Consider the following 24,598-nt stretch of genomic DNA (forward strand, 5'->3'; position numbering starts at 1 on the left):
ATTTGTGCTAACACACAGTAGTTTTTGGAAAAGTACCCCCTCCAACCTGCAAAAAAATTTGACACTACCCACTTTGTAGTCAGCACTGTTTGCCTGGGCAGGGGTATAGAATGTCACATACTGGTTAAACTGCATATAATTTGTAAGACTTTGTTTACATTTGCCTCTACAGAAAAAGGGTCTGTTTCCTTCAGTATCTAGAGTTTCACCTGAAATTGGTAAGTATTGGTTGACCTATATCAGCTGTGGGAATGAAGTCTTTCCCACTCTGTTTATGTAGGTGCCACATGGATTACACAATGCATGTGGAAGGCAGCCACTTCCATCAGCAGCACTATGTTTTCATTGCAAAATGACAGCAATACTAGAGAGAGGTGAAAATTGCACTGTGAGACTTCCAAGTTCCATTAGCTAATAGAGGTGTCTGAGATCTTTGCTCTAACTTATCTTGGGATGTGCAGTAACAGGGAATATAGCCTTGTAATGCCCAGATAAATGCTTTCTTTGCCAACCCAAGCATTAATGTCACTGTGGTTCTATTCCCACAGAAGATGGGTGGCCAACTGTGTAACATGCTCTGTGGTTGTTGGGCTTTCAGCCTGGACTATCATGGAGCATTCCAGAGTTAGCCAATCCATCATTTCATCTTTCATGAAACATCTTTTCTGGGGTGTAGAGGTTCACAGACCAGATAAATATTTATTTGTATATCATCCTTTTTGATACATTACCATGGAAACAGGTAATGAAAAAAAATACTCTCAAGCAGGTGGTTTTGTTTTTAAATAATGTCTTTTCAGCTTTCACCTTTCCAGCTCTGCTCCTGTTGGGGGATTCTCTTTCTGCATCCGCCACTAGATGGTATTGCTTTAACAGGCACCTTCCTGCCTCTTCTGCACCCCTGAGACGCAGAAAAGCAGGGGCTGCCTGTGTTTTTAATATTCTTCAAGCATCTCCTGGCAAATGTTGAGGATAAAGTCTTAGAATAGCAGATATTTAGTCCCACAGCTGGCAGCTTCTTGTTCTTGCAGCACAGTTTCTGCTTAAGGGCAAGTTTTATATTTGCTCTATAATCCAGAAGGTAAGACAGGTCTGAAATTTCAGAATACCTGATGTATAAAATTTGAAACAAACAGACAAAACTTTGTACACTCTAGGTCTTTTAGCTAATACAGAAATGCAAATAAAAGGCTTTTTTTTTCTTTCACAGTTGCAAAATTTTTCTAACACTTTTGTATTTCCTTTATGTGCTCACAAAAGAAAAGCAGCTGATATGCAGGAAGTCATTCAGCAAAATTGTTATTATTCTAGGAGATAAAAACATCAGTGTGGTGAGATATGAAGTAACTTTATATTAAAAGTTAATGATTTGGATTGTTCAGCCTTAAATGACTTGCTACTTCCTAATCTTTGATATGCATCTTTATGGTAAGTTTATATGATGTGAGACTTATTCCACTTTTATATTTCCTTGTTTTGTTGTTCTGTTATTAAACTTTCTTATGTCATTGCTTTCCCTACTGGGGAAACAATCAAGAAAGTCAAACCAAATGTGGAAAGAACATCCTCTAGTGATTAGATGTTCTCTGTACCCACATTCATAATTTTTCAGTGATCCAATTTCTATCTTAACTCTAAATTAACTTCATTGATTTTCTAAAATGATTTGTAATTGCTTTACTTGTTTATAAGTAAACAAAACCTGCTCCCACATTTCGGTTGAGTGTTGGGATTGGCTAGCTAAAATTTTATTAGGTGTTTTGAAGAATTATTTGGAAGTTTTAAGCCTGAGTTACACAGCAAACCTACCTTGCATCCCCACCCAACTGAGTAGGGGCTACAAAGGCCCTCCCTGGTCCATGCCAGCCCCCTCCTGCCCCCCTCATGCAAGCTGTCACTTTGCTGGCTCAGGTAGCAGTGGATTCAAAGATGAGGAGGGCTCTTCTGTTTTAAAAGAACATAAAATTGGTTGGGTTACAGTGAAAGCATGACCCCAAAAGCCAGACCTGACCCCGTAAGTGCTCAATAGTTTGAACTGTGCTGCATCTTAACAAACACGAGGGAGCTGCCAGCTCAGCTATGTTCATTGCTGGGGAAAAAAGTGCTTTTAACAATTCACTTTCTTTCTCACGCATGTTGGAGAAAACAAAATAAAATGCCTCAGTATTCGTAATCAGAGTGTAGAAAATCAATGCTGCAGACAGTGCTGCTCCTTGCCTTCCATTAAAGCTGCTGGTGCCCATTTAGTGTCCTCCAACCCAGGTGAAGGAAACTCACTCTGAGTAAATTCTGAGAGGCAAGATCACAGCAGGAACCACCAAAACCAAAGTGCTTATTTCCTCATCTTACTGATTGCAAGGAAAGCAACCATGTCATATTTCTTCTCTTCCAGGGTAGCAGGATGCCGTGGTGGCTCAGGAGGGAAAGAAGAGGCCACTCTGCCATGCCATGTGCTGTATGGCACTGCAGCAAGGAGCAGGGCAGAGGTTGCAGGAATGCTGGATGGCTGCACCCTGCAGGAAAAGATGAGGAAGGAGTCATGTGGAGTTAGTGACTCACACAATTAAGGTTTGGCATGGCTGAGTGGCAAGATAACAACATGATTTTAGCATAAAAGGGGCAAATATGTTATTACTGTAGTATATGAGATTCAATTAAATGGCAACGTTAATTAAACAGCTTCCAGAGCTTTTGTTTGGAAGCTTGCAAGGCTTTATTTCCTGCAAAAACTGTTCATTGAGTAGCAACAATTAGTTCCCCTGCAAATGAGATTGATTGCACAGCAGAGACTGTAAAATTCTGGGCTTCTGTTGAAAAGCTGTGTTCAAGTCCATCCTTTGGTGAGTATTTAAGTGGAGTAGCTTCAGCAGGAATGTGAATGAATAGCTTGAACAGAGCGTAACCTTGGAAATGCTTAGTGCTCATCAGGCTGGAGGAGAGTGAATGCTGCAAGAGTCCTTGGACTCTCATTTGCAGCTCCTGTTAGTTATGATGGGGATGGTTTCTTTCAGATTTTGAACAGAACTTTTTCTTTGGCTGGAGAAGGAATTTCAATTTAGTGGCAGGAGAGCAGAAAACCTTTAAGTGAACAAGCTTCCCTCCTAACAGGATGACAATTTGCAGTCTCCCTTTCAGAGAATGTCTTGGCCCTGTGTTATTTCATTTGAAGTGTTTTGTACTGATGAGTTCATCAAAACATCTCAATACCATGGGTTTTATTTGCTCCGAGACCATGGCATTTCCTGGAAAGCCTCAACCTTCACCCAGGACATCTGACAGCAGTTTTGCCATACACAAACACTCTCCATATCCCTCAAGGAAAGCACCTGTAAGCAGCACAGATGGCACCACTGTTCCAAGCTGGCAGTGAACCTGCTCAGGGTAGTTTTCCCTGTAGAGATGATGACTTTGCTGAAACCCAGCTGAAGCTGCTGCTGTGGTCCAGGTCCCAGGCTGCCCTCCAGTGCCACATCTCTCTGGCCCCCCATACTCCATCTCTCTGTCCCTTCATCCCTCCATCTCTCTGTCCCTTCCTTCCTGCATCCTTCCATTCCTCATTTCCTCCATGCCTCAGGCTCTCCACCTCTCCTTCCCTCCATCCCTCCATCCATCTGTCCCTTCTTCCCTCCATCCCTCTGTCCCTCCACCCCTCAGTCTCTCCATCCCTCTGTCCCTCCATTCCTCCATCCCTCTGTCCCTTCTTCCCTCCATCCCTCTGTCCCTCTGTCCCTCCACCCCTCTGTCCCTCCACCCCTCTGTCCCTCCATCCTTCTGTCCCTCCATCCTTCTGTCCCTCCACCCCTCAGTCTCTCCATCCCTCAGTCTTTCCATCCCTCTGTCCCTCCATCCCTCTGTCCCTCCATCCCTCTGTCCCTCCATCCCTCAGTCTCTCCGTCCCTCTGTCCCTCCATCCCTCAGTCTCTCCATCCCTCCATCCCTCTGTCCCTCCATCCCTCAGTCTCTCCATCCCTCCATCCCCCTGTCCCTCCATCCCTCTGTCTCTCCATCCCTCTGTCCCTCCATCCCCCTGTCCCTCCGTCCCTCTGTCCCTCCATCCCCCTGTCCCTCCGTCCCTCTGTCCCTCCATCCCCCTGTCCCTCCATCCCCCTGTCCCTCCATCCCCCTGTCCCTCCGTCCCTCTGTCCCTCCATCTCCCTGTCCCTCCGTCCCTCTGTCCCTCCATCCCCCTGTCCCTCCATCCCCCTGTCCCTCCATCCCTCTGTCCCTCCATCCCTCTGTCCCTCCATCCCCCTGTCCCTCCATCCCTCTGTCCCTCCATCCCTCAGTCTCTCCATCCCCCTGTCCCTCCATCCCTCTGTCCCTCCATCCCTCAGTCTCTCCATCCCTCAGTCTCTCCATCCCTCAGCCTCTCCGTCCCTTTGTCCCTCCATGCCCGTCCCTCAGCCGGGCGGGGCGGCCCCGCTGCAGTACTCACCGCCCACCGCTAGGCCGCGCCAGCCCCAGGGTTGCTATGGCGACGGCGGCGCCGCTCCTCGCGCATGCGCGGCCATTGCGGCGGCTTCCGGCGGGCCCGAGGCGGCGGCGGGGCGGCCATGGAGCGGTTCGGGCCGGGGCCCGTGAGCGCCGTGCCGGTGGCCGAGTTCAGGCCGTGAGTCCCGGGGCGGGCGGGAGAAGGGCCCGGGGCTGGGGTGCGGGGAAGGCTGCGCGCTGGGCCGCGGGGAGCGCGCCCGGCACCATCAGCCCGCGATGGGGCTGCAGCCACGGGGCAGCCGGGGAAGAGCGGCCGCGGGGCGGGAGGGAGCGGTAGCTCGGGCCAGGAGGAGCCGGAGCGGGTGGAGGAGGAGGCCCCCGGTTTGCCGTGGTCACGCTGCCTGACCCTGGGCCACCCCGAATCCCGAGCGTGCAGGCTGCCGGCCTCGGGGAAACGTGCCGAGCTAGGCTGAGCTCATACACGAATGTTTGTTTTTGCCGCGTAGGGAAGCGATGAGAGTATGTCAGTGTAAGAAAAGTATTTGTCAGCAGTGGAGTTTTTAACTTTGATAATAAGCTGGAGGTCATCTTACTTTTCTGTGGGTAAGTGTTGATAGAATGGTTTCTAATTTCCCTAGGGAAATTTTGAATGCAGTTTTGTCCTCCACCCTGACAGTCCTTCAGGCAAAGGCCAGTAAAGGAGAAGAATTCGGATGTTTTGCTTTTTTACAGCTGCTTAATATGCTGCCTAAATGTATGGCAGTACATGAGCAGCCAGCAGTGCTGTTCGCTGCAGTGTAGAAGCTATGCATGGCTGCACATAACTGTCAGAGGATGAAATAATTTTTTACCCCATTTCCACTTTTTTTTTTTTCAAAGAAAAGCACATATATTTGTGTTTCAATGCCCTAAGGAGTCATGTCTTTGAATGAGGCAATCTTTGAAAGTCAGAAGGGTATTGCCTGGCTTACATATTTACTTCAGCATAAAATAATGTAGTTAGCCAGGCAGAGTGAGTGAGAACTGGTGGAAACACACAGAACCAGGCTGTATGTGGTGTTTTGTAAACACAACACCTGTTCTAGCAGGTCAAGTTCAAGGAGACCCTACCAAGTACATAAACTTTCATAAGCCTTCTCTTGTAAAACCTCTTGTAGATTTAGGTCTGTGAAGGCAGAGTTTTGGTGTAGTCGCTCTATGTTGTGACTGTTACTACACTTATTCCAGCTCTCTTAGTTAAAAACTGAGAAATTGTTTTTAAATAGAGGAAGAGGACCCAATAAAAAGGAACTTGGAGTCGTAAACTTAAATTCATTCGGTGTACTTCCCTTTCTATGCCAGCCTGTAGGATTTGTCATTTCCTTGGACTTGTAGTTACTTTAAAAAAAAAGGGAACTTGGCAAGTTTTAATGCAGGATACTGTCATATGACATGTACGTGTGTAACTAATATTAGATACTTAATAATTATGCAGTAATGTACTGATAAACCTATTAACATAACCCCCCTATGTTATAATGCTTGCAAAGCAGTCACAGGGAAAAGTCTAAAGATTGTTTTTAATTTTGTTTGTGAGCTTAGACTGGCAGAATCATTACATTGTTTTGAATACTCTCATTTTTATTGCAGCCAACAAATGCATACTTCAAGTCTTTATTGCTTCCAAACAATACGCTTACTCAGTTCTTGAGAACTAATCAGCTTCTGTTTTGAACAAGTTCTTGTCCTGTTTCAGGCATATATATTGTGACTTTCTTTTGTGTGTAACTTCTCTTATTTATTTCAGAAATGAGGGTTCATTAACATCAACTTTAAGAACGCTTCTGTTCTTCACAGCTCTAATGATTACATTACCCGTTGGGCTATATTTTTCATCAAAGGCTTATGTATTTGAAGGTAATTTTGTTTCTGCCAATTAGCATTATTATTACTAAAATGGAGGAGAAGCACAATCCTCTAATAGCATCTTTGTTCTTCCTGATGAACAAAGGAAGTTTCCATATATAGACAAAAAGTCCTGTAATATCTAGTTAGAACAGAAAATTATATAAATGGTCAATGTATCTTTCTCTGCATTGTGGTCTGCAGTCCAAAATCTGCTGTTTATTATAAAATGATTTGTATTGTATAGAGGTGCATTGTTCCCCATACCTAAAGGTTTTTAACACTACCCTGCAGAAGACTTTTGTCAGAATCATCAGAGATACGTTTCCTGCAGGTATTGCAAACTAGTCATGTATTTGAGACAGTAATGTTGTTTCTGAGGTTTATATTTTGCTTTTTGAAACATATGCGCATTTAAACAAGTTATATGCAATTTCAAATATTGAATGTGGTTGCATGTGGAGCTTTCTTTTAATTAAAAAATAAAAAGGAAGAGAGATTATGGCTGTTTGTTTGAACAAGCAGCTGTGTTGCAGTCCTGATTCTGCAAGGCTGTAATACTTACCTCCTGCAGTTCTAGGAAGTTATCTCCTTTGGAAGTGGGGAGGAGGAAGGGAGAAAGCAGCTGCTTTATGCAGTTCATGGGTGTGTAACTGAGCTGTTCTGAGACGATTCTCCTTTGGCGTGTACTACTGTATGTAGTACATGAAGGCTCAAAGGTTGTTAAGTAACTTTCAAGAGCCTTTTTAGCTTTTTTTTTTTTTAATTTGAGGTGTAGCAAGCTGAGCTTTAACTTCGCTGTGTCAGTTAATTATGAGATCTGTTGGCACTGAAAGGATTGTCTTTGCAGGGTGATGATTTTGGGGTGCTGTAATGTGTAGGTTTTGTTTGCTTTTGGGGAGACTGCTGGGGTTTTTAAATCGGTTAAGGGAAACAATATTTCAGTGTTTGGTTCTTTCAATATTTGAAATCTTGTTTCATATGAGATGCATTCATGTATCTTAACTGGTGGGGCATTATTGTTTTATAGTCTAAATACAGAAGGTAATAGTCTTCTAAATTTAATTGTTCTTCTACTGTTTTCTCCTGTTTTAGTGTCAAATTATTACAGAATTGTCCCCCTTCTTCCTCCCACCTCCCTCCCCCATTTTATTGCCCCACAATGAGTTGCATTTAGGAAAAAAGGATGTTGATGTTTGTTTGGTGCTGGAAGGTACTATCAGAAAAAGTGAATGTTGCAGAAATCTAAGATGTTGACGTCAAATCTAGGTTATTTTATGTTAAATATTGAATACTGTAGTGTTGCTTTGCTCCGGAAATAGTTTCAAGGCCTTTAACTGTCATGGTGAATTCTCTCCTGAATTGTTTTGAGCTCACGGTGAATTGTTTTGAGCTCAGACACTTGATACAGTAGTAAATGTAACTGTGGTCTTTAGGGAGAATTGTGACCTGACATGGCAGAGCTCCTAGCTCATAACTAATATTCTTTACTTTCTTTGTTTTCTCAGGTTCCTTGGGAATGTCTGACAGAGACAGCTATTTTTATGCTGCCATAGTTGCTGTAGTCACTGTCCATGTGGTACTTGCTCTCTTTGTTTATGTAGCCTGGAACGAGGGTTCACGGCAGTGGCGCGAAGGCAAACAGGACTAAAGTGAAGATCATCGGTGTCAGATGTCCACAGAATGTAAATCAGGTTTTTTGTGAGCTGAAGGAAAATCATTCTTCCAAATGTGTAATACACATGCACAAAGAGGAGGCTGGTGCCTCAGTTGTGGTTAAAATAAGACTTGTGCTCATCTTGACTGTGTATTGGTGTTTTCTGTAATGGTGATGGAAGTTGTTCTTTAGCCAGCTTCTACTATGTTGAGCTGAGGAGGCCTTAACTTGCAATTAAAGTGGAATAATTATATATTTTTTGAAAACTCCTGTAGCTAATTTTGCCATGCCTAGTATTTTTCTGGCTTGCTCTGAAAATAATACTGGCATGAAGCAAACATTACATTTTCAAGGAATTAATTTGCTGTTTAAAAAAGCTACATTACTTACTATGCAGCTACAGTATAAAAGATGGAATTTCACTTTGCTGTGAATAGTTTCCTGATTTATTTGTGTTGTGGTTTAACTCCAGCCAGGAATTGAGCACCATGCAGCTGCTCACTCACTGTGACCTCTCAGTGGGATGAGTGGGGGAATCAGGAAAGCAAAGTGAGAAAACTCATGGGTCAGAATTAAGACAGTTTAATAGGTAAAACAAAAGCTGCACACGTAAGTGTGTTGGTTTTCAGTACAAATTCAAACCATAGCCCCATGGTAGCTATTATGAAGAAAACTACCTCTATCCCAGCCCAAACCAACACAGTGGGATAGGTGTAATTAATCTATTTCTGTGCTTAGAAGTAATTTCAAAAACAGAATTGTTTAGAAACTCAGGTGATGTCTTTCTAATGTGAAGTACAATTTTTTTTCAAATATATTTTTTATTGCAGTGTAAAATTTAATCTTTAATTTCATTTTGGGAGGACTGGTATCATGCATTGCTCATCTTTCTCCTCTTCTGCAGTTTATCCTGATAATGCAAAGGAAAGGGCATAGCTTATTTTTTGTATGTCTTTAGACAGGTATGTATCTCCTTGATATTTGCTGAAGTGTGCAGTTAGATTTCCTATGGTAGAGCAGTGTCAGTAATAGTCATAAGCTGCTGTAATGGCTGGAGGGGAAGGAGCAAGAGAAAACAAGCTGTCGTTGTCTGCAAATGGTGTCCTTTTTGAAGCAGAGGACACAAAAATGACCACATGGAAAATTGACTTCTCTTCATAACTACTTACTTGTGCACTGTGAAATGATACAATATGATGATTGTTTTCTTTTTTCCTTGGTTGTGCATAGAACTTCCTGTAGTCAAAGCTTAGTGAGATTTTTGTGCTGTAAGATAACATGAATTCATTCCACTGTTGTGCTGTTGTTAGCAAGCTTTTTAATCTCTGGCTAAAACATTTTCCTAAAGTTCCAGCAAGGCAAACTTTCTTCACCCTGATAATGCCTGTTAAGCAGTTGTACTTGAGGTCATTGTGTTAATTTGAATTTTACAGTTTTTTGTATTAGTTTAGCCTTTCTTGGAAGGTTTTTGCTTAATACGGGGCTTGGCATGGTTTTGGTGCTGCATGTGTCTGTGATAAAACTTAAGTATAAATGAGGCAAAAATTGGTTATCTGTGCCCAGTGGCTTGAGAATTGTGTCCCCAAGCCTCATTCTTGTCTTGTCCACCCCAGTCCCAGGTGTGCACAAGCATATGCACCATGGCACACTAATGCAAATCAGTTTTTACGCTTTGTTTCTGCCGTGTTACCTTTTCTCATCCAGATCCCCCTTGTCAGGTTGCTGCTGGCAAACTGGAGAATCTTCTCAGAGTACTTGAAGTGCAAAGTTAGTTTGTACATGGGCATATTGGATTCCTGTTCTCCAGTGTATGAAGTGTATGTTGTGGAACAAATACTGCCTTTTAATAAAGACCTACCCTGCAATACAAGACCTAGTAAACAATATGTGCTGAACACTTTTTGAATAATGTCTTTAATATTCCACATGTAGAGTACAGCTTAAAGCAAATATATAGCGCCATTCAATAGCTTAACTTCTTTTTTTCTTTTAAAATTTATTCACAGTGGAGAAAAAATGAAGAGTTGCACTTAAGAAAAAAAGAAGTTGAAGTTTATTTGGTACTAGAAGACAGTGGCAGAAAAAAATGAATATTACAGAAGTCTAAGATGTTGACTTCAAGAGGAACACACCTGCTATGCTTTATTAGCTGGGTCCTGTGCTATGTCTGTTTTATGTTCCATGTAGCAGAATCCCTAGACACAAAGTTAATAACAGGGAAATTATTCCTTATTATAACTGTTGAGTTAAAAAAATCTTGACAAGTTTGGCCTCTGCTGTATGTGCAGGTGCTGTAATGTCTCAGCAGTTGGGGGTAATGAGTTCAGCATTAATCCATCCATTGGAAGATCTTTGAAGGTAATGCTTTGATTCACCACAACATTCCTGGTGAGAAAAGAGACACCACCTGAGTCTGCACAGCCAGAGCCATGTGCTGGTTTGATGCTGCCTGTGCTGCTGAGTGCGAACAATCCCTCAGGTAAAGGGTGCAATGACAATAGCCTGTGAAGGGTTGTCCCCTTGCAGCCCAGGGGAGCATTCTCTTCCTTCCCTCCTTGCCAGCAGTGGGGAGCCACACTGGAGCAGTCTGTTCCCGAAGGACTGCACCCTGTGCAAGGAACCCACACTAGAGCAGTTTGTGAGGGACTCTTCTGAGGAGGAAGGAGGGCAGGAGCAATGTGTGAAGAGCTGACCACAACACCCACTCCCTGTCCCCCTGTGCCACTGTGGGGGAGGTAGAGAACTTGGGAGTAAAGTTGAACCTGGGAAGAAGGGAATGCTGGGGGGAAGGTGTTTTATTTCGCATCACCCTACTCTGATTTGATGGGTAATAAATTAATTTCCTCACACTGTGTCTGTTTTTCCCATGATTGTCATTAGTAAATGACTTCCTGTGCTTTTTCTCAATCCAGGAACCTTTTGTTACCTTTTCTTTCCCCATCCAGCTAGAATGGGGAGTGTTAGCACGATTTGGATGGGCATTTGGTGTCCAGCCAAGGTCAAGCCTACCACATTTAAACTGACAAAAGTTGTGGAGAGATCAGAATTCTTATTGGTTTGATTTTTTAATTTTCTGTAGGATGGTGATGTAAACTTTTTAACAGTGTGGTATTCTAAAGTGGTGTAAGCTTGTTAATTTTACTACTAGGAATGGATTTGAGACGACTCTTAAAAAGACAAGTGGGAAAACTGCATAAGTCCTTCAGTACTTCACAATTGCCTCTCAATGTTCTTTCATGTGTTTGCATAGGTTGACAATCAGTTTAGCTAATGCAAGCAATTGTATCTCACAGTGAGCAAATACCCTGAGACAGATTGTAGCAGAAATTTTCCAGAACATTTTCCAAAAGTGAATAGACAGTGGGGGAATTGGGAAGTGGGAAATGAGTGACTTGTCATTAGTTTTTGTCTTCTGTACTTAATATCTCTGTTTTTTCAAATGCCTGTAGGACACTTTGGTGGTAGATAACCCAGCCTGTGACTGTGCAGGTGAATGAGCAGCTTTGGTTTGTGCTTAGGGATGCCTGACTAAACTCACTATTAATTGCCAGCACTGAGTAAGAAGTCTCCAGAGCAAATGGTGATGATGGTGATCATGTCATTAACAGGAATTGTCATTGATCAAGGTACATGAACTTGAAACAGTCTTTATAGTACATTTGAAACAAAATAAAACACTGCCTACCGGTTTCTTTCCTTGTAAGAAAGGGCCTAGTAATAACACTCAGCATAAAAAAAAGAAAACCCCAAGAAAACAGCCAAACACAAAACCAACAACCCTACCCTTCAGAAGGCCCAAGCTCCTGTGCTATTTTCACCCTCAGGCAGAGGGCAGGCTGTGCTACCTGATCACTCTGATGGGCCAGGGGAAGGTGTGGTGCTTGCTGAGAAACTATGTTCTCACCTAGTGCATTGGTGAACAATAAAATGTTTGATATTACTGCAGGTTTGATGGGTTTTAGCCTGCTGTGACTACTGTAGTTAAACAAAATGTGCTTAGGCTTCTGACAGCCCTTGCAGCTGGACAGGGTGTACTTGAGAGCATCTTGTAGGGGTGTGGTTGGTTCTAGTTCAGGTGAGTAAGAGATGAGGAAGCAAAGGGCCCTTAAATAACCAACTGAGACATACATTGTGGTATTCCAAAATACCATATTTTGGGTATGGCAGATGTAGGTAAGGTGCAGCCCATGGGGCAAGAGGAGAAGGGTCCTGTGAAGAAAAGGAGTGACTTGGGGAGATGGGGTGAGGGCTGGAATGTGCTAGCATGGCTTGATATATGATGGCAAAGGCACCATATGTTTTGTTTGGAAGTGTTTATTCCACTGTTTTTCAAGGGATTGTGCAGAACCATTGGTCTGAAATATTGAATGTAAATAATACAAAATAGTAAGCTAATTCCATTTTAAACTTCCAACTAAAGTTGTTCGCAGGTTGACAGCTTTGCTGTGTGAGATCTGGAATGCATTTATTTACTTCATCTTGTACAAACCAGCATTGTTTCTGGCTCTGAATCATCTCATAGGGCATGGTCAAGCCCTTGGAGTGTAAATATTTCTTTAAAAATACCAAAGAGCAACTGCCACTCTAATGTTTCATTAGCTCCAATCAACTGTCAGCTGAAGAGTAATACAGAAGCCGCTTGTTTGAAGGTGACAGAAAGCAGAGCTTGTTGTGTCCCTGTAAGAGGAAGCCCTCAGGTGCTTGAATGAGTCTTGCAAGAAGAAATTAATGTGTGATTCAGGGCCCCCACAGTCATTCTCTTATCTGAAGATATACCAGTGTCTGAATTTCTGAGCTGTTGGCATAGAGCTTGAGTCTCTTTGTTAGGAGAAACACAGTGTTGTGTAACAATGCTGAGCTGTAGTTGTAAAAGAGGAAATGGAGGTAAGCTCTTGGGACTTGAGCTCTGTTTGAACCTAAGGCAGTAAGAAAAGGGATGGAGAAAATGCATGTGGATTCCTGTAGAAAGCAGCTTTTTTTGGTGCTGGTCTCTCAGTTCTGAAACCATGAGACAGAGCCAATCGAGGTCCTGTTTCAAAAGGCAGGGACACAGACTGGGAAGTTTTGTGGGGAAGGATGCCCAGGATGAAGAGCTAGGAAAATTGAATAGATGATTTGGTGACTGGCTGGCTGAATGCCTGGGATGGAGATTTTTTTTTTTTTAGTGCAGGTTTGCTGTCATGCTTCACAACCATTTTGTTCTACCAGCTGTGGATGCTTCTTGCTGAGATGATTCCCCTGTTGGCCCACTGTTTGGAGGGATGATCAGGTGCTTACCTGCAGCTGTGTCCTTAACATAGTACAAACTGCTCACAGGCCTGCAAAAAAGGCTGTTGCTGCTTTTAGTTGCCACATGAGACACTGTGGTTTAATAGTTTTAGTGGAAATGGCATAGGCACTGGGGGTATGTTATTAATTAAAACTGTTTGTAATTGAAGAAGGATTTATGAGTGAGAGTAATAGCAGTCAGAGATTAAGAACAAACACTTCTGTGGGTGTGAGCCTATGCTGCAGGCACCGTGGAGGAGACATTTAATACCTTTGCAGTTCTTCATCCTCAAGATGCAGTTTTTCTTACCACACTTAAGTCATTAATGTGGCTCTGCTAATGTTCGAGATCAGTGGAATTTTGGCTTCACAGCTGGAATGCTGCTCATTTCAGGGGACTGTCTTTGATGTGTAGGTGGTTTTGTGTCTGACAGAAGACAGAAGAACCCACTTTGCTCTCAAACCATGTCACACTTGGAGCCCATTCCTAGAATAATTCCTACAGAATTAGCAAGTATTGGGTGATTCTTAATATGAAGCATTATGAGAGAGCATCAAGTTTTCTTTACAAATTTTTGTTATGTCTGCAATGCAATGCTTTTTTCTTCAGAGTCAAGTATGCCCTCACAAAAACATTCAAACCAAAGGTGATTCTGATGATCTGGGTGTCAGAACTATTTTGATGGCTGTTTGTGTTAGGTGCAGCTACCTGTTTAAATGTAGAGTGGCTGTAGCTCATCATCTGCAGGGTTTGCCCAATATCTCTGAGGCTTGAGTAGACACCAAATCCTGTGTTTAATAGAGATTCCTCTGCTGGCCTTAATGCTTAGGGGCTTCAACCCAGCTCCCAGTTTTACTTAGTGAAAACTGGACCTTGGGTTTTATATGTGAATTTTAATGGCCTCTTCCTATATGATAATGTCTGACTGATCGTGAAGCCAGTTCTTTTATTCCTATCTAGCATTAAGCCACTTCTTTCATTCCTATCTAGCATTTATTTCTAACCTGTTACAGTTCTGCAAACAGCAGCAAGTCACTCACTTCTTTTAGTACTTCTCCCTCTTCACCTTTCCTTAGTAAGTGCTTTCCATGGAAGCAAATCTTGCCTATAGTGAGATATCTCTTGTGATCCCTAGTTAAGATTATGTTGAACTTTGTAGGGCAAGATGAGGCTTTTATAACACTTGGTAGGTATTTTGCTTTCCTACCCATGTATTTTCAGAATTGTTTGTTCTATCAGCTCTGATACTTAAGGCATGAAAATTGATTTCAGAGGGGAAAAAAATCAGTTTTATAGACGATTCCTGTATTATCTATTTGTCACGGGCCTTTGGGAGGAGTAATTAACAACACCAAAATAGCAGCATGTTTCTGTGTTGTCAGATACTTACTAGGTTCAAAACAGTGGTAAAACAGTGGTTCAAACTCTGTGGTCAAATGTAGTTTTATTTTAGCATATTACAGGACTCAAGAATATGTAAGTACACTGAGTAGCATTAGCAGTGGGATCCAGGCTGCTTTCGTTTCTCCAGCCCTAAAAGAAAACTACATTGAGCCTTTAGGTCAGGAAATCTTAGAGACCCCCTCAGGAATATGTGATGGATGCAGCTCTTCAAGATTCCTGCCCATGCCAGAATTCTGTGTTTGCTTTATATCAAGCTTACACAAGGGATTCATTTGGAAGGAGAGCTGAGTGGCTTGTGAACTTTCCACCTCGGGTCAGCTGTGCCCTAACTGCATGGTCCAAATTGTATTTGATGGGATAAATGATTTTTGTGTGCTTTTTATGGATTTTGTTCAAAAAGCAAAGAAGTAATTCATCTCAGCAGGTAATTCTGCAGAGCACCAGAACTAATTTGCTGTAGTTCTATTCAGTTACAGATGAAGCAATGGAGTAATATGTCTGATTACATAAGCATGAGCTCAGCCAATCATATCTGTGTGTGGATATAATACATTAACTGATTGACCAGTAAAGCAGACAAGAGTAATTTATTTTGTGTTGTCTCCTTGATTTGTGACAAGACAGTTTTCCTTCAGTTCAAACTCGGCAGTTTGCTCATCTCAGAGATTCATGTAGACTGACTGACCAGTAAGAGTTGGTGTGTTTGTAGAAGCCAGTGTGCTCAGATTCATGTGAAAAGCAGGTGAGGTTTTGCATCATAAAGGAAGTCCCATTGCCTGCAATCCTGGCTTTTGGAGAATTAACAAGGACTGGTCCTGAATCAGATGATAATTGAAATGCAGAAAATCAGGTATTGGACGTAACTGTTTCAGGACTGCTGTGGTTTGGGTGGGTAAGAAGACTTATCCATCAGTAACAGGATGGCAACTGACTCTTCCTCATTTGAATTCCTAGTAATGGGAAATGAGTATAAAGCCGTCATTTACTCTTAACAGTGTTTGAAAAACACTGTTTTTCAAATATATCTGTAATATTTCCTCAGGAAAAAAAATCTGCTTTAAACTAGGCTTTTGAGACTTGGTACAAATTTAAGCCGCTTTAGCCGAAAAAAAAAGCTTTTGGATGAAACTGGTGGTGTTGTTTATGGATTTTCGTCTCCAGAATTCACTGCATATTCCTTTTGTGCTAAAAACAAAGGTGAATATCACAGAATACTGTATATGGCACATTGTACAGTATCCAGATAGCACTTGCCTTGCATGTGCTGCCTGCTCTTGCAGCTATTTCCAAAGGACAAGGTAGGATCCAGCTGCACTCCGTCTGTATGAGCGCACAGGAGAGCTGGTCTCTGTCCCAAAGAAGTCACCATACAGCCAGATCAGTCTGGCTAAAGGGATATTGCCAACAAACACAGCAAATGTGTCCAGGTGGAAGTGTTTAGTGCAGTTAGCACAGGATAACTCCTGGAGTTGTTGGACCTGGCTTTGGTGCTATGGCACATCTACCCTTGGAGAGGTAAAGAGATTCACTTTGCTGGCTGTGGCTGATCACAGGGTCAGAACTGGAGGGCAGGTGGGAGAAGGGATTGGAACTTGAATTTTTTATCCATTGCTCTGCCAGCAATATCTGCTATTCACTACCACCCATCCATAGGGATTTTCTAGGGACTCCTTCTGGTGAGAACTTGAATCAGTGGATACCTGGACTTTTACCTAATTTTGCATAGCTTGATGCTCTCTTCAAGGTCTGCAGACATGGTAGCCCATGCTTTCCTTTCCTTTCCTTTCAGTTCTTCTGAATATTCCATTAAATCCCTGTTTCAGTACTTTTTTGCCATTGTTCAGCTTGCTTTAGACTTTTCTGGGTTTCTTTCAGGGATACCTTTTCTCTGTCTCATCATTTCCTTCCACATCTAAAAACTTAAAGTAATAAAAAAGGCTTGTTGAAATTTGCACAATACTGGAGGATGGTACTGCACCTGAATGGTGCTATTCCATTTTCTTTTCAATGGTGTTAGTGCTGGGCTTTTGTCCTGCTTCACACTTCAAGAGCATGTCCCTTCATTTTTCCACAAGGTTCAGCAGGGAATGAGTTCAGGGGTCAGGATGCAGAATATGTATATGGTGCTATCCAGGGTAAGGCTTAGCATGGACAAAAAAAAATACAGCAGTGAGCAAATGATAAAGGAATTAAACTAATATACAGTCCCTATTTTATCATGTGTACTTTGGGATATGTGCTTGTCTTAGTCTTAGCTCTAAGCAGTGCATTGTTTGGGAAAGTACATTCAAGCATGACTAATCTGCGTTTGTCTCCCTCTCCCAAAACATTGTTTCATTTGAAATGTTTTATTTCTCTGTATTTAAAGAATATTCTTTCATAATGCAAAAGCTATTTTTCATTTTTCTAGAACAATTGGTTGAAGTGTTTCTATTAATCTTTCTATTATTTAAGCACTTCTATCTGCAATGCACAATAGAAACGAATTTATTTTGTTTGAGACAAGCTTGCTTTTTATCCTACAGAAGCAATGACTCATGAGATTCATCCAAGCCTCATCTGTATTCCTCCCCCAGCTAATAAGTTAAATGTGAGTTTTGTGTTTGTATTAAAAGACAGCCTGTGTGCACCTCACCAGGGAGCTTGTTTGAACATGGAGTTCACAAGAGGAAAATTCCTTGCCACAGTAAAACTGCTTCATTGGGCATTAAGGAACTTTGCAAAGTTTGCTCCTTAAGTGAAGAAAACAGCATTAGGTTTAATCCATGGCTCACACTTACAGTGATCCTGGTCTGGTATGCACTTCACCAGGATGCCAGAAGGTCTGATACATGAAGAGACTACAGAAGGCAGAGACCTGTTATGCTTTGTCTTTGGGCCTGTTAATCCTGCAGATGGAGAGCATCAGGATGTATAAGATTCTACACTGATCTAGGATAAAAACACTCTCTATTTTCATTCTGAAACAGTCCTGCAAATGGTTGTGCTGGGCTAAGTAAGAAGGGAGTGTGAAGGATGTAGTCAGTGTACTTGCTGAAGCCCCATGTGGTGAGGAGACACCCTTAGCTGGAGCTGACCCTACATTAATGCAGAGAAGCTTGTTTAAAGCTAAAATGAGGTATGGGCTTGCAACTCCAGGGTGTGGATGGACCACAGGGCTTTAGCTGGGAGGAAATAGACCCTGATCAGTACAGTTCACTGCATGAAAAATGGAGAATTTCTCTGCAAAGTTGTGAATTTTGCATTGGGCTTTTTTAACTGAGCAAAGTCTTCTGGGTACCCAAGTACTTCTTTTTGGTGAAATCTGGAGAGAATTGCAAAAGAATCTTTCCAGAAAGAAATTTATATCCTGTACATCAACTTGTTCCTGTTTGGACACTGCTCACAAAACACTGCCTTGCAGATGTTGGGATAACTGGTACTTAACTAAGAAAAGACTCATGAGATTGATTTTCTAGGAACAATAAAAACTTCACTTATAATTATCTCCTCCCTTCACCTTTCCCTAGGGATGGCCTGTATTTGCAGAGGCTGCACAATAGACATGTCTATTCTCTTTGCCAGCCAGAGCTAAAAGGAATAACCCTTTCTGTATAACCCTAAGGCCAGCCTATCTATGGATTCCTGATAAAAGGGTTTTTGAGATTTTGCAGCACTTCTATTTTCCTGGAACTCTCCAAAGCAACTGTGCTTCTGTGAATGGAGTTCTTGATAGGTGAACCTGCAGAAGTTCAAGTGACTCTGATCTGTACAACAAAGGGTTAAGGAAACACACATCTGCAAAACTGAAAGATGAAAGCAACCTAGACCATTAATTTTACATTTTCTTATGGGGAAAAAACACTTTCAGCAGATACAGCATGTGGAAGGAAGAAGAAAAACACCACCACTGGCGGGACTGGGAAGTTGAACTATGTGTTGAAGCTCAGAGATTGAAGGCTCCAGAGGGTAATTCATATTCCTGCCTTACAACTCTGTCAGAATTATGGCTGCAAGTGCAGTGAGCACCTGGAGCTTACAGGAGAATTCTGCCAGAAATATGTTGGGCAGCTCTATGAATTGGCAGGGAACATCTTTAGTTTGACAGATAATAGTTACTTTCTCCCATCCCATCTCCAGACAACTGCAAGAGAAAAATACTGTCACTCACTGCAGGCCAGTAGGCCAAGAGAGATATTTACATTTCTCTAGTAGAGTGGATTTCAGTTGGCTTTGATGGACGTGGTTTCATGGGCACTTCAGCACTAGGACTGACCTAAGTGTGCAAGTCAGGCAGAATTTTCTTTTGGGTGGATTTCTCTTGGTTATTGACAGCTTTCCTTAATTGGATTTTCATGAGTGATGTGTTGATTTGACATAGTCCTATGCATGAGCTGAATGTAATATTCCAAATTTAAGACTGCAAGGTAAACAAATTCCCAATGCAAAAGGCAGTCTCAAAGACTTCCAAAGCCTTCTCATTATAAAAGTAATTTCAAAGTAAAAATCTGAGTGCTGAAAAATATTTAATTTCACAGAAAAGTAATTTAAGCAGCATGTATTTTGCAGTTTGAAGGTTTCTATACATCACAGTATTAGTTTCCTTGTTCATTTGTAGGTGTCTGCTCATTAAGTAAGATCTTCTTCATGAAGTGTAGGGGCTGTTTAAATGCTTTAGGGGACGAGTATATTTATTATGAACTGATAATCCTTGTAACTTGTTATATTAAAATATAAATGGATTATATTTCTATGAGAAGCATGAAAGTGATTACTAAACTGTGGAAATAAATGTGTTAGAACCCTAAATAGTGTAATAATCCTCTAAGGGGAAATTGCACCTCATTCATTTATAATGGTATTGTGATTGGCTTTGTTTTAGTCCAACTTTTGAGTCAATGCTTCCATGAAATTCTCATGACTTGCCTTCCAAAATGACATCAAAGACAAAAGGAGAAAAACAGTCTTGACAAAACCAGGTCACTACATCAGCAAGAGCAGAGTGGGCTGAGCAGTTCTGCTTCCTAAATCAAAGCCTTGCTGCAGGAGCACTGCTGTGCTTCCATTAGTGTGTCACAAATGCCGTTCTCAGCAGTGAGGGACCAAATAGCGTCACAACTGCAGAAAAAAGACTGAAGGCTTTGGCCAAAGCCTGGTGCTTAACTCCTCAGAGCACTGCTATGCTGAAATGAGGATGTGGAGGTCCTCAAAGTATGGCTTTTGGGGGGTGTCCTGGTCCCTGCTATACTTGGTAGCCAGGAATGAGGGGAAGTAGCAAGTCCTTTGTACCTAAATCAAGCAAAAATCCCAGCAAGGGATCTGAGGTGTTCTGCCAGCCCTGTCCTTCCAGAGGTCCTTTCATAGACTCAGCCAAACTCCCAGGTGTGGGAGAGATTAAGGGTCTTCTAAAGGATACACATCTGGACTGTGAGGGAAATGTTTGGACCAGAAGCCTATCTCAGTCTGCTTTCAGAGCAAGGAACTGTCAAGAAACCATCATCTCCCTCTCCTGCTTCAATTCCTGTGTATCCCCAGAAGAGCTGTCCATCAAGGGACAGAGAGAGGGATTTGAATATGCACACAGGGCCATGCAGGCTGCTTTGAAATTGCCATTTCATCAAAATAACTCCATGTACAGTTTGACCGTCTGCAGTGGTGGGGTGGGACCTAGACAACACTCCAGAAAAGGACTCTCCTCCTGGATCCTGTGTGGCTGTATCCTCCAGGCTTTTTTGTAAAGGGCCAATATAGTGTCTATAGCCAAAACTTAATGAGATAATTATAGCTGGCAGGGCTTGGTAATTAATGTCTAGTACAGCCTGCTGTAACATACTGCTGCTTTACATGTGTTTTGTGCAAAGTGGGAGTGCTGAGGCGTGATCTTTTGCTGCTGTCTGACAGGGAGAGGGTGACAAATCCTACAGGAAGAAGGAAATGTGCCTCCCATCTTTTGGGGTTTGAATTAAATTTACTGCAGTGGCAGAAATGGCAAGATGCCAAGGCTTCTCCTGTGACTGGGTAAGCACTTCGCAGAGAGGGAACCTGGGCCCAGGAGGCTCATACAAGTGTCCGTGTTCAAGAACAGCACCTGTTCTGGCTAACAAGCCTCAATCTGTGTTGCTGATTAGTTAATGAAGAAGAGACCTTCACCTGTGTCTGTGACCATGTGAGTGCAAGGATTTGGTGTTTCCACATTAGTAGCAGTAACATCACATGGTCTCTGGGAGGTTTCACTAAAGCCATCCAACAGCATATGTAGCAAATGCTAATGGAAGCCACATGGCACAAGCTTTGCTCTTTCTATGGAATGCCTCAGAGAAGATTTAGCAGAAGTGAAGACCTTGGAATGTCACGCTGTGCAATGTCTCCCAATGGAGCTACTACTGCCTGCAGTAGACAGACCTGGACCTGGAGTCTGCTCCTGAACTTGAGCTCCAGAACATCCCTGGCTGCACCTTGTTGGCAGAGACATCCCAGTTTCCAGGTGATGTAGCTCACAGAACGGTTCAGATCAGCTGCCTCTCCTCACACCCTTCTGATGCCCTGCAAGTGCTGCAGGGGCACGGAGGGGAGGCACCTGGGCACATGGGTCTGTGTCCCAGGGGAGGTTGTGATTGTACAAAGCAAATGCCAAGCACAAGCTGGCATCTGCTCTGACTCAACAGGTCATCCAGAGGAGGAAATTAGGGAAGGAACAGAAAAACTTACTTTTTTAATATTAGGAAGACCTGCCTATCTTTATCTCCGTGCAAAAGAGATGACTTCTATCACCTGGGACTTCCCTGTTTAGGATTTTGAGCAGAGCAAGCTAATAATGACTGAGTCCCGTTGGGGTTTAAAATGGAATTCTTGCTTCTCAGTGTAAATAGGAAGTGATAGTGTAGCATGTAGGAGATCATTTATCTTCTAGATTTATGACATTTTGTAGGATTATAATTTTTTAAAGCTTTTTGTTTCATCCTGAGCACTGACAGAGGCAAGCGGATAACTGAAGGGACACACAGAGCATTTTAATGGGACTTTTTCCTGAATTCATCTGAAGCCAAGCCCCCTCTGACCACAGCCCCACCCTCTCATCTGCATTTCGTAAGGGTATTACTGCTGTAATTAATAGGACTTGTATAACAGTACCTAATTAAACTCTGATCATATAGTGTAAATTTAACTTGATTATCATTAGCCTCAGTGAACTCTGCAGGAGATTAATCCCAGTGATTCACTCAGCACAGAGAGCAACAGCAGCAGCTCTGCAGAGGACCAAAATATTGGTGAACAGCAATGGTCTGTGCCCCCAAACCCTGCAAGGTAAGTCTGGGTACCAACAGCAGCGCTGGTGTCAGGGAGGGGGTGGGACTGGAGTCTCCCCATTTTCAAATTGCTTAAAAGCCACTGGAATGCCAGCAGGCTTCTACGGCACCGTTCTTAAAATCACTGAATAAGGAGTCTGTGAGAGGATTATGGCTTACATAAGAGTTTTATGTCTGTCCTAAAGCTACAGCCCCTATGCATTTGTTCACTGCGTAGGGTGTCTGCCAGTGATTCATGGACACCAGAATGTCCTGAATGACTACGAGCCACGTTTTGTTTAGGATTATTACATATACAGGACCTGGTCCCAGTCCTATGAAAGCTGATGAGATTTAGTCTGTGGGAAGAGAGCAGAGGCAATAATGTTATATTTCTTTATATTAATTCCTGCATGTTAAAATGCTGTATACTTTGCTTCTACACATTGTGCTGGAGAATTCTTTGCTAAAAAAAACAAATAAGCCTTTGGTAAAATAATGGGGGTTTTTCTGTTTGTAGTCCTGAAGTACAGGTCATGGGGTTTGTCCTGTCTCTGGCTGAACACATCTGTTTGTTTGCTGCTAATAATAGTTTAATCAATGGGGCTGATTCCTGCATATTCTCTGTCTGACAGTAGCTCAGAACACCCAGATGACAGCAAAAAAAGGTGTTTTGTATATGTCACTTTTTCATTCTTTTTTGTTGTTGTGTTGTTGTTGCTTGATTAAAAGCAAAGAGAAAGTTTTACTCCTGTTTGCATGAATGGTCACATCAAACGGTACAGGAAAATCTAGGCCAAGCTGCTTTCAGTGGGCTAAGGAACATTATACCATTGCACCACTTCCTTTCATAGTAGCAATGCCTCTTAATAAACATCAGGCACCTTTTGAACTTTCTTTGAAACCGTTAGTTTTGCTTTCCACAAGTACCCCATAGCCCACCTTGTCCCCCTGGCTGGCTGTGGCACAGCTGTTATTAGGAGATGTGTCCATGTGGGATGGGAAGGAGAGGGATGTGCGCGGGGTGCATCCTCGCTGCCTGCAGAAATGGTGCTGGTTATATAACGCCCTTGCTGGGTAACGAGGTGAAACTCTGTCAACTCTTCTGCAGGAGCTTTCAGAGGGTTTGGGGCTGCTGGCTGGCTGAAGGGTAAGTCAGGGACGTGTTCCTCAGGGGGGGCTGTGTGTTGGGATGCACGTGCAGGTGTCAGTGTGTACAGTGCTGAACAGGGGCTGCAGCATTAGTGACTGAGATGTCGGTGCAGGCAATGGTACCTCAAGCAAACACGGCCACTCAGCACCTTACCTGAAATAGATCATTTTAGGGTATTGCTACTTTGTGAAACAGCTCTGTAATTTGTCTGTGCTGTTCGTCTGTTTTTGTCTAAGATGTCTCAAACACAATTAAAAAAAAAAAGCTGTGCTTAAGCCATAATGGCTTTCTTTTAACAGTGGTAATAATATTTTGTGAGAGACAGCTGTGCTCAGGCAGTGAAATGCTTTATATCAAATGATTCAGGCTGCTGTTACTATTCAGGATGTGACTTGCTGGGGCTTTGCTGTTGTTCTTTGCACTTTCTATTGTTTCTTGCACTTGCAGACTTGTACCTGTTTGCAGCACAGTCGCTGTGTTTGTTTGTCCGAGTGCAAATGTTCATGTTGACTGATGAGTGCATGCTGGATAGTTGTGTCCCTGACTGCTGGATGTCCATGTCTGTTTTAAGACTGGGACTGTAGGTTTGGATGTGTTTGCCACTGTCATGGAAGAGTTACTCATATGCGTAGCACTCTCATGGAGCTACTGTCAAATGTGTGTCTCAGAGCAGAAAGTAATCTTGGTTTGCAGCAAGATGAACAAAAGGAAAGCCTGAGCTTTTCAGGGCTATATTGTGGAAGCTGTGTTTGCACTGTAAGTACTTTATGTGCTTCAAGTACCTGAGAGCTACTGGGGGAACTGGTTCTCTGACACAGACAGAAGGGCTGTGAGGAGGGGCTGTGCATCCACAGCACAAGCAGCTGTGAACTCAAAAGATTCCAACAGCAAGAAACGGAGCCCAAGTGAACCTAAATAAGCAAGGGATCTGAATTATTCACAAACAGAAATGCTTGTTCCTGAGCAGTCAGGTGTCTGAATCCAGAGCAGCCTCAGGCCATGGGACTGGCATTGTGAGGGTGAGCGTTGTCCTAAAATGAACTGTGCAACAGAAAAATCAGTTGGTATGAGATACAGGCTCGTATTCCCCTGGGACTGAGAATCTCTTGTACTCAATTTTTAGACTCTTTTTGTTACCATCTAAAAGGCACTTGATGTCACAATTCCTGTCACTTTGGCTTTTGCATTTGTTCCTTGTGATATTCAGCTGGAATAGCAGCCTGCCAGGGCCCACATCCTATATCCTCTTTAATCTTTGTTCTCTTTCTCTTGCTGTGCTTGAGTCCAGTGGTCCCATAGATCTGGCTGGTCCCTGACAGGTTGTGTGGCCTTTGTGTGAGGAGATGGGTGTAAACACAGGGGCTTAACCTGAGGGCAGTGTCTCACTCCAGACTCAAGGGCGCTGCACAAGGACTGCCTGCCACGCTGGACCCCTGGGGTCATGGGTAGTCAGATGTGTGGTGGCCACTTCTTTTGCATCTCCCCATTTCTAGGGCTTCTGGTGTGTTGCTAAAATTTTGCAGGGAGCAGCTCCC

At 42.8% G+C, this 24,598-nt stretch overlaps 1 protein-coding gene and 1 long non-coding RNA gene across 7 annotated transcripts in view; one reads left to right on the plus strand and one right to left on the minus strand.

Moving 5' to 3' along the window:
- Nucleotides 1–717: 717 nt before the first annotated feature.
- Nucleotides 718–3,558, minus strand: LOC128814255 (uncharacterized). Its single transcript, XR_008439321.1, has 3 exons — nucleotides 3,208–3,558; nucleotides 2,278–2,513; nucleotides 718–1,944 (listed from the first exon to the last, which is right to left on the minus strand). It is a non-coding gene; the product is annotated as an uncharacterized LOC128814255 (long non-coding RNA).
- Nucleotides 3,559–4,484: 926 nt separating this feature from the next.
- VMA21 (vacuolar ATPase assembly factor VMA21) overlaps nucleotides 4,485–24,598 on the plus strand; it is a 98,816-nt gene continuing 78,702 nt past the window's right edge. The window contains exons 1-5 of one of the 6 annotated variants that reach the window (XR_008439320.1): nucleotides 4,485–4,609; nucleotides 6,218–6,327; nucleotides 7,824–8,000; nucleotides 8,877–8,934; nucleotides 9,979–10,821. Coding sequence is in view for 3 of the 6 variants with exons in the window: in XM_053989918.1 (XP_053845893.1) it covers nucleotides 4,500–4,609; nucleotides 6,218–6,327; nucleotides 7,824–7,966 (363 nt within the window). In the remaining 3 variants the exon portion in view is untranslated. Of the gene's footprint in view, nucleotides 4,610–6,217; nucleotides 6,328–7,823; nucleotides 9,868–9,978; nucleotides 10,822–24,598 lie in introns of those variants that run through there. The other 5 variants (XR_008439318.1, XM_053989918.1, XM_053989919.1 and 2 more) reach the window with 5 other exon arrangements.

The sequence above is a fragment of the Vidua macroura genome, chromosome 14 (assembly GCF_024509145.1).
Source record: "Vidua macroura isolate BioBank_ID:100142 chromosome 14, ASM2450914v1, whole genome shotgun sequence".
Classification (NCBI taxonomy): domain Eukaryota; kingdom Metazoa; phylum Chordata; class Aves; order Passeriformes; family Viduidae; genus Vidua; species Vidua macroura.